The following is a 14,693-nucleotide window of genomic DNA, read 5'->3' as shown; positions in this document are numbered from 1 at the left end:
AAAAAAAAAAAAGTCTGTCAGGCTTTTAACTATTTAAAAATGAGTTAAGACAATCAAATTTTATTTTAAAACTTGTTTTTTCTCTAAGTTTTAACTAAATGCTACACAAGTTTAACTAAAGTCCATTCCTTCCTCTTCAAGACTGATAACACTGTCCTGGGTGGAGGCTTGAGCCAACGAGGATGAGAATGAAAGGGTCAAAAAAGGACAGGCAGTGTTGGGGCTCCCTCTCCGAGGCCAGCCAGGACTCAGGGAACAGCAGGACCTGTCCTCTTCTTCAGAGAAGCCATGGAGACACATGAGGTGGGACTCTAACCAGTATTCATCCTTCAGTGAGGGGAGTTATTAGTGGGGTGGGGGAGGAGATGTGTACCCTGTACTTCAGGAAAAGCCATATGACCAGTAAGACTCTGCCCCTTCCCAACAGCTGACATAATGGGAAGACGAAACATTAACTACTCAAATCCCTAGGATATATGACTTTCAATTTTTTATTTTTGTTTTAAATAGCCAGAAACAGCAGAGGTGCACACCTTTAATCCTAGAACTGGGAGGCAGAAGCAGGTGGTCTCTGTAAGTTCAGGCCATCCAACATTACAGTTTATACTTTGTCAAACAAACAAACAAACAAACAAACAAACAAGCAAACAGACGAGAAGGGGCTGGAGAGATAGCTCAGTAGTTGAGAGCAACTGCCTGTGCTCACAGAGGACTCGGGTTGGCTCCCAGCACTCCCATGGCAGCTCACAACAGTCTGCAGCTCCACTTCCGGGGGAATCTAGCACCTTTGCAGACATACATGCAGGCAAAACATCAATACAACATCAGTGCACATAAAAACAAATACATTTTTAAATTTTTGAATGTTTTAAAGGGATTTCTTTTCATTTTATGTGCATTGGTGTTCTGCCTGCATGTGAGGATGTCAGATCCCCTAGAACTGGAGTTATAGACAGCTGTGAGCTGTCGTGTAGATGCTGGGAATTGAACTCAGGTCCTTTGAAAGAGTAGCCAGTGCTCTTAACTGTGGAGCTATCTCTCCAGTTCCAATAAATCTTTGTTTGTTAAATTAGAATTAAAAAAATAAAAAAGGTTAATTTCTGGCATGTACCTAGTCTTAAAAGCCAAAACAGAAAGTATAACTCCAAAATAAAATAACTCATAATGTTATAAAGTCAAATTCTTCTGTCTCGTGACCAGGACTCTCAGCCTGACCTGGTTGAGCCAAGAGACCTACAGAAAGAGTCAGGTGACAGGCTTCAGTCCATTTTAAAGAACCCTAAAGGGCAACTTGGGTGTGCAGACCATGAGCCACAGCTCCTGATTTTACAATTATCCACATGGGAAACTGTGTGGGAAGTGGGTATGACCAAGCCCCGTGATCCCTGTTTACCAAGAACCTGAGCCTGCACACCTGGACAATCCTGTGCTGTCCGCCTGATGAATCACTGGCCTATCACTGCATGCCCTGGCTGAACTCTGATTGGATCCAGGAGAGTGTAGGGATTAGGTCAGAGGACTGATGAAAAACAAAAGCAGGATGTGCCCTGGGGGAAGGGAGAAGAATGCTGTTTGAGAAAGCTGTTGGGAAAAGCTGTTGGAGAAAGAAGTCTGAGAAACCTTCCTTGGCGTTTGTGTCATCCTCCCCCCCCCCCCCGTCTCTGCCAGTCAGAATACAGGGTTTGCTGCATCTGGTAGCCCGTACGGGGAATCAGAAAACGGCATCTGGTGGCCCATACGGGGAAGAAAAGAAGAAAAGGCCAAGAAAGAAGCAGAAAAGAAAGAAAAAGNANAAGCCAGGCAGAAGGAACAGGAAGCCAAAAAGAAAAACAAAGACAAGCTGAATTAGAAGCTGTTCAGTTGGCTAAGAAGAAAGAAGAGGAAGAAGTTAGAAAAAGTAAAGGCAGAAACTTCAGAACTCGTGTAAGAGCTGGAACGAGAGAAAGGAGCTACGGGGGAGTTCCGTGGTAAGAATTAATCTAGCGCTAGGAAGAGGCTCCCCAGTGGAGGGACGAAGCTAGGTTCCCGGTAGAGGGATGAAGTTAAGCTCCCGGGGTTACGGGACCGAGTTAGGCTCCTGGTAAGGACGGAGTTAGGAAAGTCTAGCCTCCAAAGGGGACAGAAAACCTCAGATATGAAGCCATAGGATCTGCTGCTTCAAAAGTGAAAGTAAAAACCGCATTAGTGCGGCTTCTCAAACGAAGTGGAGTTAAATTAAAAAATGAAACTCTAGACAAATTTTTGGAAACAATAAATAAAGAGGCACCCTGGTTTCTAAAAGAGGGCTATGTGAACCCCCGATATTGGGAACAACTAGGTCAAGACTTGCAGGCAGCGGATTCGACTACCCTATTACTGTCGGCACGCTAGCCATTTGGAATTTAGTCAAATTTTGCCTGACAGACAAGAGTAGAAAGTATGCTGCTGAGATAGAAAAAGGGGTAGAAGCATTAGAGGAAGTAAAGGAGGTTATGTCTCACTATAGTGATCAGCAGAAAAGAAAGGAGGCTAAAAGACAGNTGAGTACTGATGAGAGTACAGAGGACTCTTCAGATAGTGGAGATGAAGTAGCTAGCATAATATCTAAGTTGATCTTTAAGCGAGGAAGACTGCCTGAGCCCTCGGTGCCTCCCTTATTGGCAGAATTTATGTAAGGCGATCTTATCTGGAGGGGCCTATTTAAGTTGGAAGGCTGCATACCTTGAATACACAGGCTGCCATGAATGATTTCAAGACCAGCAAGGGCAGCGATATCATGAGCCATTAGAGTGGAAAACAATTCAAAAACTTAAAGAATCAGTAACTACTTATGGCTCTCAAGCTCCTTTCACTGTAACCCTGGCCTCTGGGCAGGAGGGTCAGTTGTCAGTGCTCCTAAGGAATAGGAGAAATTTTGGAATTACAGCCACCATCGTTACAGCAGTGATTGGAGATGCTGTGGTGGATGGTATGCATACGCAGGCGGGCGCAGGCTGACCAATGACTTCTGACTCATGCTATGGCGGCTATAGAGTCAGGTAATTCCCCCCAGGTTTGGCTCAGTATGATGGGTCATTATTCCATAACGGGCAAGACTCTCACATGTGCATACCAACCTAAGATAGGTTGGTGAAAATGAGTTCACCACACCGATGATGGGTAAGGATGTAACATGGTTGAGGGCAACCTAAGACAGATGTGATCCCAGAGCCATTTTAATTAAACAAAAAGGGGGATATGTGGGAAGCAGGTATGAACAAGCCCCGTGATCCCTGTTTACCAAGAACCTGAGCCTGCGCACTTGGACAATCCTGTGCTGTCCGCCTGATGAGTCACTGGCCTATCACTGCATGCCCTGGCTGAACTCTGATTGGATCCAGGAGAGGGGGGAGGGATTAGGTCAGAGGACTGATGAAAAACAAAAACAGGATGTGCCCCGGGGGAAGGGAGAAGAATGCTGTTTGAGAAAGCTGTTGGGGAAAAGCTGTTGGAGAAAGAAGTCTGAGAAACCTTCCTTGGCGTTTGTGTCATTTTTTTCCATCTCTGCCGGTCGGAGTTCGGGGTTTTCAGGCAGGAAACACTGTTTTTTTTTTTTTTTTTAAATTTCATTTTTTAAAGATTTATTTTTAACTACGTGTATGTTGGGGAAGGGTATGTGCCTGTGAGTGCTGATGCCTGTGGGTGCTGGAGTTACTAACGGATGCTTGTAGCCACCTGATGTGGGAGCTGGGAATGGAACCCAGGTCCTCTGTAGGAGCAGTCAGAGCTCCTAATTGCAGAGCCATCTTTCCAGCCCACCAGGAGGTGTGTGGACTGTGCTTTGCTTTACCCTTACCTTGCTCCACCAGGCAAACCCTTCTTGGCTGCCATAAATCCTTTCAGGGTGTTTATTTGTCCATCAGAATCAAAATGTCTGCCTCTGTAGAAATAATCCACCTCTGGGTTTCTTCTATTATTGTAAAACAACCGCAATCAAAACCAATCAACCAAAAGCAGCCTCCACACAGCTGGGCCTGTCTGCTCATCTTAGACACCCACACTTAATTGGCCTCTCTCGGCCTGTCCTGTGAGTCTCAGGCACCACAGAAGCTCTTGGGCATCCCTGGTCCCAAGGCACATTTACTGACCATATTGGCATGTGTCTCCTATCTCCAATCTCTCCTTCATCATAGCGGCTGACAGGAGAGTTCTCTGCTCCCTGAGGAACAGCAGGATCTTGCCTTCCTGCTCTCTACTGTGTGGGCTTCTCCTCCACCCCGTGTTTCTTCTCCCTTCACTGACAGCTTTCCATGGCCGTGGTTTGTCCTTCTACCAAGTCTTTTTTTTTTTTTTTTTTTTTTTAATTATTATTTATTTATTTTGCTTTTTCAAGACAGGGTTTCTCTGTGTAGCCCTGGCTGTCCTGGAACTCACTCTATAGATCAGGCTGTCCTCAAACTCAGAAATCCACCTGCCTCTGCCTCCCAAATGCTGGAACTGAAGGTGTGAGCCACCACTGCCCAGCTTACCAAGATTTCTTTTAAAAAATGCTTTAATTGTTTAAAAAATCATGTGTCCATGATATGGAGAGGATCACATGGAACAGCGGACAAGTCTGTGAGTCTGGCTCTCTTCTGAGCTGTGTGGCTTCAGGTGTGAGAGGTCCCCAAGCTGACACGGCAAACACCTTACCTCCTGAGCCATCCTGCCTGCCCTCTCATAGGACTTCTTACTGTATCCTACATTTTCAGTTACTGACCCTTTCAACACCTAGCCATATATGTTTTTGGCAAACTCCAACAACCCCTTGGGTAACTCTCCTGCGAGACCTCCTGGGTAACACTGCTGCCTGCATTTGGGTTAGTTTTGGCTCCACTGTCTTTTTTGTTTATTTGTTCTTTTTTTTTTTTTTTTTTTTTTTTGAGACAGGGTTTCTCTGTGTAGTCCTGGCTGTCCTGAAGCTCTGAGACTGCCTGCCTCTGCCTCCCGAGGGCTGGGGCTGGAAGCCTGTGTCCCCACTGCCTGGCTGCTCCATTGCCTTTTTTAGTTTGTACCTCTGCTTTATGGTTGGACCTCACTTCAACCTTCTGGACTTTTTCAGATCAAGTTCCAGATGGTTTTGTCACAGAGACATTTACGATTAGTACACCAGTGATGCCTGTCTCCTGCCACAGAGAACCTCTAGGTCTCCAAATGATGCCATACTCTAGCCTTATGATAGCTACTCCTCTCTGCAAAATGCCTCTCAAGTGTCTACATCCTAAGATCTTGGGACCCTTGGATGAGAAGGCAAAGCTAAGAGGCATCTGCAGCCCATTCCTCTCTGAAGAAGCAGGAGCCTGTTCTGTATGACCCTGCTCATCTGTCAGGAAGGACATACAGACACAGAAGGCCAGCAGTAAAAGTAAACCCCACTTTCAACAATACAGCCAAGATCATCCGAAGGCTGGTCCCCAGTGATCCCTAGAGTCTACAGGAGTACCCGGGGCCTGGCCTTTTCCACAGTAACATATACTACTGGGCAAAGTAATAAGACACCTGCCTGTCCACCTACTTAGAGAGCTCTCCATACAACTGTCCTCTCAACTGTCATAAAGAACGTTCAGTTCCTTTTCAGGCCCATGGTCCCATCCCGAACCTAACCCTCTACTTCAGTGTATTGCAATAAATTCTCTCTTTGTCTATTTTTGCCTTTGGTAAATTCTTCTACCTCCCACACCACCAAACTTCCAAATGCAGTTTCACATATCAAGAAAGAAAGAGAACATTAAGGGAACAAGAAGAGAACGAAGCCCCTCATCTGAGCCTGGCTGAATTTTTTCAGCAGCCGAGACCTGAGAATTTAGAGATAACTAAGAAAATCCACTGGATATTGCTTGTTAAATACAACATTCAATTTTATAGAAATTTCAAACTAGGATGTTACAAGGTGTGCTGGCCTATGTCTTTAATCTCAATATGCAGGTAAACTCCATGAGCTTGAGACTAGCCTGGTCTACTTGGTGAATTTCAAGCTACCTAGGGCCATATAGTGATAGACTGTCTCAAAAACAAAAACAAAAAAACAAAACAAACAAAAAACCCAAACCAGACCAAAACAACAACAACAACAAAGCAAAACAAATGAACAAAAATCTTAAAACCAAAGTGTACCTTTGCGTTTACTTGTTTCCTGTAAAGTTACAGGCTGTAAACCTGTAACTTCCTCTGACGCTTTCAAACAAGAATATGAACTTTGTCTACAGTAAACACATGCCTTAAGGCTGGCATGTTGTTCTAACCTTTTACTGAACACCATAGCTGCAGAGGCGGATCTCTGTGAGTTCCAGGCTAACCAGGGCATGCATGCTCTGTGCAAACAAACAAACAGTCCCTGTGGCCTAGCACAGCTAGGATTTCTTCAATCCTTTTGACCCATTGTTCTATTGGAGGGAGGTACAGATGAGGGATGTCGAGAAGGCTGTCCCAGAATTCACTATGTAGACCAGGTGGCCTCAAACTCACAGAGACACAACTACTTCTGCCTCTCAAGGGCTGGGATTAAAGATGTGAGCCACCACCTGACTAAAACTTAAAACAAAAATAAACAAACAAACAAACAAAAAACCTTCCTACTGAGTTGTCCTGAGAGTCTCTGTGAGGCAAAGAACCTCAGCTTCAATGGGCGTGGTGGTACAAGCCTTCAATCTCGACTCTTGAGTGGTAGGGGCACCAAAGCCAGCCTGGTCTACATAGTGAGTTCAAGGACAGCCAGGGTTATATAGAGAGACCCTGACTCAAAAATACAAAAACCAAGAAAGAATCCTATCTTCACCTTAGTAGAGAGGTCTCTGGGAGCACCCAGGGCTGCAGTTAGGACGGCAGTGATGGGGCTCCTGTTTCTAGGAGACATTTCCATACAGACCATCCAAACCAGAATTTCCCTTCCCCAAGGTGAGTCACAGAAACTCAAACCTTGGCTTGTCTTTCTAGTTGTAGAACTAACTATCAGTAAATTCTTTGTCCTACCCTTATCTAGTAGGTCACCATGGCCTCTTCATCCTACAGGGCTCATGTCCCCACGCACAGGGAGGGGAAGCTAAACAAAGGCCAGTAGTGTCAGCGTGCAGAGGCCGCTCTGGGCTTTCCTGCCAGCTTACCAGCAATCACGTCTATCTACATAAAACCCAAGAGGCAGCCTTCAGAGAGCTCCTGGGATAACCAAATGAGAAGAGGTGATGAGAATTCACGCATGTGCCAGGAGGGTGGCACATTCTAACGCCAAGGGAACAGAAACTCCAGCCACTTGTGAACCTTTCAGACCTTGACCACACGCCTGTCCATATAGATGCTTTATTTTGAGACAGGGTCTCATGTCGCTCAGAATAGCTCTGAACTCACTACTCAGTCAAGGATGATCTTAAATCTGTGTTCCTCCAGCCACCATCTCCTCAGTGCTGGGCTCAGAGGCACCCATGTCAAACCTAGCTTCCACTTGGTTGTTTTTCCCCCTCTCTCGAGACTGAGTTTCTCTGTGTAGCCTTGGCTGTCATGGAACTAGCTTTGTAGACCAGACTGGCCTTGAACTCTGCTTCCTAAATGCTGGGATTAAAGGTGCCCCCGCCCCCAGCTCCTCTTGGCTGTCTCTAAGTCTCAGATTGCCAGCCCTGCCTTGTCTGTGGTTGATCACAATAAGCACATAATACACTTTTACGTTTTCTGTGTCCAGCTCCTCTGACTGCTGCTCATGCTCACACACTAGCACTCAGGAGACTTCAAAGTCTGCACATTCGCTCCCTCATCTTTTTGTCTGTTGGGCTTCTCAAAGGGCAGGCTGAAGATAGGCTGTTCCAGAGGAGAGCTACCCTGACCTCCACTTTCTGAGATAAGTGGAAATAAACTTGAAGCATGAGACTCTTCAGGGTGAGAATAAAGGCTGAAGCCCATGGCAAGGCTTCCCTGTGTGTCAGTCTTGGAGAGGGATTTCTTCAGACATGTCAAGGTCAATGTAGGGCAAGCATCCTGCTACACCTCGGGTCTTTTTGTGGCTCACTGTATAACAGGGCAGAAGTCTCCGGGCATTCAGCTGCTTACAAGGTCCTCAGAGAAAGGCACAGTGGCACACCTCTGTCATCTCTGTCCTCAGGCAGAGGAAAGAGGAGCTAGTGTTTGAGGCCAGTCTCAATAAAGCAAGGAGAAGCGTTATACCCACACAGAAGACCACGAGATGAGACTCCCTCTCATATAAGTAGGGCAGTCTGCTGCTGATCCAACGCAGTTCAGACCTTCTGTCTGCTGTTTCTTGCACCCCTCAGACATCCACCTGTTAGCTTGAGTCCCCGTCCCTCGGCAGCCTACGCGCTTCTGTGGACTTTGACTTTCACTTCATTTTTGACCTCTTAAGGATCCATACTTTCTTGCTAGCCAGGTTTACATGTAAACTATTATAGCCAAAGGTTGGTGAGATGACTCAGCAGGTAAAGAAAGGCACTTGCCTCACAAGCCAGTGCCCACACAAAGGAACAGTCGAATTCACAAAGTTGCCCTCTGATTTGTGCATATACACACACAGACACAATAGTAATAAATAATACATTTAAAACTTCTATCCATGGGCTGGTGAGATGGCTCAGTAGGTAAGAGCACCCGACTGCTCTTCCGAAGGTCTGGAGTTCAAATCCCAGCAACCACATGGTGGCTCACAACCATCCGTAACAAGATCTGATGCCCTCTTCTGGAGTGTCTGAAGACAGCTACAGTGTACTTACATATAATAAATAAATAAATAAATAAATAAATAAATAAATAAATAAAAACTTCTATCCAGTAAAAAATTTTAGTTATTTCCATTGAGAGCACTGCTCAGGGTATTTAGCCTGTCATGTTGTTGCACATGGACTTGTAAGGAATTTATCCATTGCAAACCCCCATCCCCAAATTAACATGCAAGCAAGCTAAAAATTCTCTATTTCTTTCAAAACACTGTACCTGAGTGACAGCTCTGACACTTGTCCTTGCAGCAGATTTAGCTTTTGGACATGGCGTCTACAGTCAGCACCAGAGCCTTCACCATAAGCCTGAGAGGAAAAAAATATTTTAAGGTGACAGCAAAATGGTGAGAAATATTAGGATGGTATCACAAAACTTGAGGTGGTGTTAAGAACACACAGGTCTAGTCAGGTGGAGGTGGTACACATCTTTAATCCCAGCATTCTGGAGGCAGAGGCAAGTGGCTCCCTGAGTTCAAGGGCAGCCTAGTCTACAGAGAAACTGTGTCCTGGAGAGATTTATAAACAAATGGCTCTGGAATGGTAGTTCATGTCTTTCTGACCATCCCACTAACATGCAGAATTTGCTAAAGCCAAACTCAGCCTGCATTGGGAATCTAAGCAACTGCAGATGGACCTAAGTGGGAAGGACTGTGTCTGTGCTGAACATGTATTTGTCTGTTTGTCATTATTCCCCAAACAATGTAGCATAGCACTGTATACAACACACACAGTAAGCTATTACAAGTCACTTAGAGGTGATTTAAACTATGCTAGACACTCGGGAGGCAGAGGCAGGCGGATTTCTGAGTTCAAGGCCAGCCGGGTCTACAGAGTGAGTTCCAGGACAGCCAGGGCTACACAGAGAAACCCTGTCTCGAAAAACAAAAAACAAACAAACAAACAAAACTATGCTAGAAGATCTGGGAGTAGGGGCACAAGCGTCTAAAGCCAGCATTTGGGAGGCAGAGGCATGAGGATCTGTGTGAGATCCAGGACAGCCAATGATATGTAGAGAGACCCTGTGTCTAAACAACAACAAAAACAACGAAACAGTACAAGAAAGGTGGTCAAATGTGTAAGTCCCAGATACTTGGGAAGCTGAGGCAGGAGGACAGCACGAGCACCAACTGGGTAATAATCCCACTCATCACTGCTCAGGAAAGAATGCTGCAGGACAGGCAGAGCTTACACGACACTCCTGTAGAGGGGCCTCCATGGCTACTGAGGGACGGCTGTGATTTGAATCTTGAACTTTTGGATACAGATGAAGTCCAACAGAACAAGAGGGTGTGTTTGTGAGCAGAGGAAATGTGCTCTAAGTGTCTACTGTCCCCTGCCACCCTATCTGCAGACAGAGTTCTTCGTGCATGCTGGGCAGAGAACTCCTGTGGACTCTTGGTGTGTGATAGAGCAGCATGGCCAAGTGTACTTTCTGTGTGATGTCCACAGTGCAAGGTGGGTGGTACTGCAGCCCGGGAAGCCTGGCTTTCCATCCAGACCAGGAACCAAGGAAGAATGGCTGAGTGCAAACAGAACATGGCAGCACATGATTTTAACTCCACCACTCAGAACCAGAGTTGGGGGCCTGCTGCAGCTCTGAGGGTATCCTGGAGTACACAGGAGGCTAAGTAGTCTCAAACAAAGCCAAATTAAAAAAAAAAACAAACAACAACTCTGAACGGCTGACTTTAATCTATTTCGCCTGTCCACTACTCAGGCACAGATGAGTTGTGAATGATGAATTGTGTAATTTTGATGATGTGTACTAAGTGTTCTCATTTGTGTTTCAAATTGGCACTGCAGAGTAGAAAGGCAAACAGCAAAATTCATGATACTCACCGTGAATCTAACTTTCATCTGCCCTATGTAATTGTTGTCTCTGAAGCTTCCTGTTTGTCTGCTAATCTAGGTCTAGTCCTGGAAGTTTCCAGCCTCCATACACTCTCATCTAGACCTAGAATGTTTGCAGCCTCTGAGACATAGAGCTGAATAAGCTCACCCTTTCTAGTTCTTTCTGAACTCTGGCTGGCTGGTTCAACTCAGGTGTTCTGGTTCAAACTCCTCTCCAGGCTGACCGATTCAAACTGGCTTCTCTCAGTTTCTCCTGAATTGCCATTTGACCTCTAACTCTAGCAATCAGTTCTAATCTGGCTCCTTTTCATTCTCTGGCTCATTCTGACTTTACCTGTGTCTAGTTTGTTTTCTCTTCAGCCTGTCTCTGTAAAACTCTCCATGTAAAACTGCCTTCCACCTCTTGCTCTCTACACAGCTCTTTCCTCTCTGTTCTTGTGATAGTTGGGCATATCCTATTCTGTCAAATTTTTCTCTGATTTGTCCCTTTGTCTGCCAATCAACCAGACATCATTTTCAAACACAGGTGCTTCCTTCTACAAACTAACTTTACCTTCATTGTTTGGGATTAAAGGTGTGTACTAAGGGCATGTCTGTATTCCACTTTTAAAGGTCTGTGTTAAGGACTGAGCCAGACCACCTTTAGAAACAGTTTTGTTTTTCTAGTAAATAACACAATCTTGGAATTTACAGTGTGACCAAATATCCTGCAACAAGTGATTTGAAGTGTTCCTTGGGAAGAAAAGACTTTAAGGCTGAGTTCTAGTTCAGGGTGAAACATGTAGCATGTGCAAGACCCCAGGTTCATTTTCCATTAATCCATTCCTTCAGGAAAGAAAAACCATACAAAGTTTCTGCCTGGAGTGGTTCCTTCCCCTGCCATTTGAAGCAGGGACTCCATATTTTCAGTCTGCTCTCCCCCTCACAAAAAAGAAACTTAGGCCACCTGGAGAGTTCTGAACAGAGCAATGACACAACCCAGCACCTTCTTTTTCTTGTTTGAAAAAGACTCATGAATTCTAGGCTGGCTTTGACTTCTGGCTGAGGGTGACCGTCTTCTGTCCACCTCCTGAGCACCAGAATGCAGCTGTGTGCCACCATGTCCTTTCTAAGACTGTTTTCATAGGATCCCTGTGGTTGCAGTGTTGGGAAGAGACATGATGACAGAAATAGGTGGGTGAGTTAGGCAGCTATGGCAGTATAGGAAGAGGCGGTCTCGGCCAGTGAGGTTAGCTGAGGCCACACTCTGGATCTATCTGAAGGCAGATACGCTGCTGCTGCAGAATGTAAATAGGAGTCCAGGGCTTCAGTCCAGAGAGAGATCCTTGACACTGAAAGCTTGGGGACGACTGTGAAGTCAATCAGCGGCTTCAAGAGGTCAGAGGTCCCATTTTTCAAATTTGAGGTGCTGGGGAGTGAAGGAACCCAAGTCAAACTATCCAGGAGACAGATGAGTGGGGAAGTGCCCAGGAGCCTGAGGACAGGCCTGGGCCCCTCAGGATACCTGGACTATGCATGCCAGGCTCTCCCACTGAGCTCCACTCCAATCTTGTGAATGCTCTCTCTCTAAGGGAGTGCAGCTAAAGAACAGGCCGAAGGCTTGCAGTGTAGTGTACTTCAGTGTTTGGAAGTTGTGTGTGTGTGTGGGGGGGGGGTAGGAAACGAGTGAGAAGACTGAAACAACAGCCAGGAAGCTAGGAGCAGACAAGCTGGAAATCCAAGAGAAAATGGTTTTGTTTTGTTTGTTTTATTGGTTTTTCGAGACAGGGTTTCTCTGTGTAGCCCTGGCTGTCCTGGAACTCACTCTGTAAACCAGGCTGGCCTCGAACTCAGGAGGAAATGTTTTAAGGAGGTGGAAGTTACAACCCATGACAAATGCTGTTAATAAGTTGTCATGTGAAGACTGTGAACTCAGCTGTTTAGCAACATGGAGGTCACTGACTGACCACAGCAGTCTGGTCTAGTAGAGTGTGTGGTCCTGTCTGTTGTATGTTCAAGTGAGGGTAGTAGGAGTTGGGCACAGGAGATGGCAGGATTAAAGAGGACTTGGTAACCTGCATCTGGTCTAACAGTGGGGGTAAGCTCTCTGCTGCATACTGAGGCACATCCTCCTCTATGGAGACACAAAACTAGACTTCATTCTCTGGTCTGGGGTGAGTGAGGATTTGACACCAGTTCTCTGTTGCAATGTCAGCTACTTCTGAGCCTGGCCCTAGAAGCCTCCTGGGAGCTCCCCAGTGTTTGTGCTCCTTTGGCTAGAGGCAGCTGGATAAGCTTTATGGAATAACAGAATGCCAGCAGCTCCTCCCACACACCTCAGTGTCCTCTCTAGAGGGACAGATACAACTTCTTGATGTTAAGCTGTTTGACAACCATAAGCAAGCACCACGCCAGGCACCACAGGTGGAGCCTGTCCTGAAGAGCTTAAGATGCACGCAGTAGCAGTCACTATACGGGCACTCAGGTCTACCCAGCTGAGACAGCACCTATCTTGGGAGTTGAGTCTCAACTGACTGGCACGGAAATGGGTATGTGTTAATCACATTGCTTCTCCCAGGACTCCATGATTGGAACAGGCTAGCCCACCAGACTGAGGGTGTGGTTCTGTGGATCCCCTCAAGGGTGTGATCCTGTGTGCTGAAGGGAAGAAACAGGAAAGGCCAACAGACACCCTGAGAGCTGGGGACAGGGTGATGCCAGGCTTTGTTTGGGTTGGTGGGGTGGGGAGGGGCACAGCGAGCATCAACGGAACGTCTTGACCCTATAAATGTGCTTTAGTGTCCTGAATGCAGGGTGGCAGGCATATCACTGTGTCTGGATTCTCAATCACAGAGCCACTGTTCTCACTCAGGCAAAGCTCTGTTTTTTCTGACATGTATCACCTTGCTGGCATTCTTTGTCTTTTTGTTTTTTAAGAGGGTTTGTTGTCTGTCTGGAACTCACTCAGTAGTCCAGGCTGGCCTCTCAAACTCACAGAGATCCAATCATTTTAACTCTGCTCAAGTAATTCTAAAAGAACAACAACAACAGCAACAAAACATTTTTTCCCTTTTATTGAAACATGGTCTCATGTAGTTCCGGCTAACCTGAAACTTTCTATGTAGCTGGGAATGATCTTGAATCTTTTTTCCCCTAAAACGAAATTTACTCATTGTATTGTACATGTGAATGCTTTGCCTGCATGTGTACCTATGTACCACATATGTGCCTGGTGCTCTCAGAGGTCAGAAGAAGGCATTAGATCCCCGGAGACTGCAGTTATGAATGACTGTAATCCAACATGCAGGTACTGGGAACCGAACCTGGGTTCTCTGTAAGAAAAGCAACTGCAGCAACATCACGGCTGCCCCTCGACATCCAGCTTCTCAACTGTTTGGAGGGCCTCCTGCATTCTAGGGGAGCACTCTTACACCCTCAGCTCCCAAGGTGTTTCTGCCTGTCACTTCAACTAAGTGACTCTTCCCGGGGAGATAACCCCTAAAACAGTAATGCAGACTTAGGACTCTGTCCTAAGGAAATAGTACATAGTTGGTCAAGTGAACAAAGAGGCAGTTCCCTGCAGGCGCAGGGGATCTAGCTGTAAATGTAACTTTATCCTTCTGTAGCATATGTCTCCGAGGCTTTCTGCCTCTATCTGGTGATGTAGGCCTGGTCCTGGAAGAGGCTAGCCCCCATACAGTCTAACCCAGGCCTAGGATGCTCTCAGCCTCTGAGACTCACTGCTGAATAAGCTCACTCTTTCTAGTGCTTACTCATCTCTGGCTGGCTGGGTCAACTCAGCTGTTCTGGCTCAAACTCCTCTCCAAGCTGATTGATGTAAACTGGCTTCTCTCACCTTCTGACTGAATTACTCTGCTTGGCCACAGTCATTATGATAATAACTGGCAATCTGTTCTAATCTTCTGGCTCTTTCTCATTCTGTCCTGTTCTGTCTTCATCTTTGTCTGGCTTGTTCTCTCTCTGCAACCTGTCTCTGTACAACTGTCTCAGTAAAAGTGACTCTCCTCTCTCTCTCTCCCTCTCCTCTCTCTCCTCTCCCTCTCTCTCTCTCTCTCTCTCTCTCTTTCTCTCTCTGTCTGTGTGTGTGTGTATGTGTGTGTGTTGGGTAGAACCTGTTCTGCCAAATATTTCTCT

General features: G+C 46.0%; 1 protein-coding gene across 1 annotated transcript in view; it reads right to left on the bottom strand.

The window, feature by feature from the left end:
* Mrnip (MRN complex interacting protein) overlaps positions 1-14,693 on the bottom strand; it is a 27,568-nt gene that overhangs the window by 9,392 nt on the left and 3,483 nt on the right. Inside the window, exon 3 of the mRNA XM_021213742.1 lies at positions 8,926-9,014. Coding sequence (XP_021069401.1) covers positions 8,926-9,014 — 89 coding nt within the window. The remainder of the gene's footprint in view (positions 1-8,925; positions 9,015-14,693) is intronic.

Source organism: Mus pahari, chromosome 14 (assembly GCF_900095145.1).
Source record: "Mus pahari chromosome 14, PAHARI_EIJ_v1.1, whole genome shotgun sequence".
Taxonomy (NCBI): Eukaryota; Metazoa; Chordata; class Mammalia; order Rodentia; family Muridae; genus Mus; species Mus pahari.
Note: the sequence above shows the minus strand (reverse complement) of the source record. Positions and strands in the feature narration are given on the sequence as shown.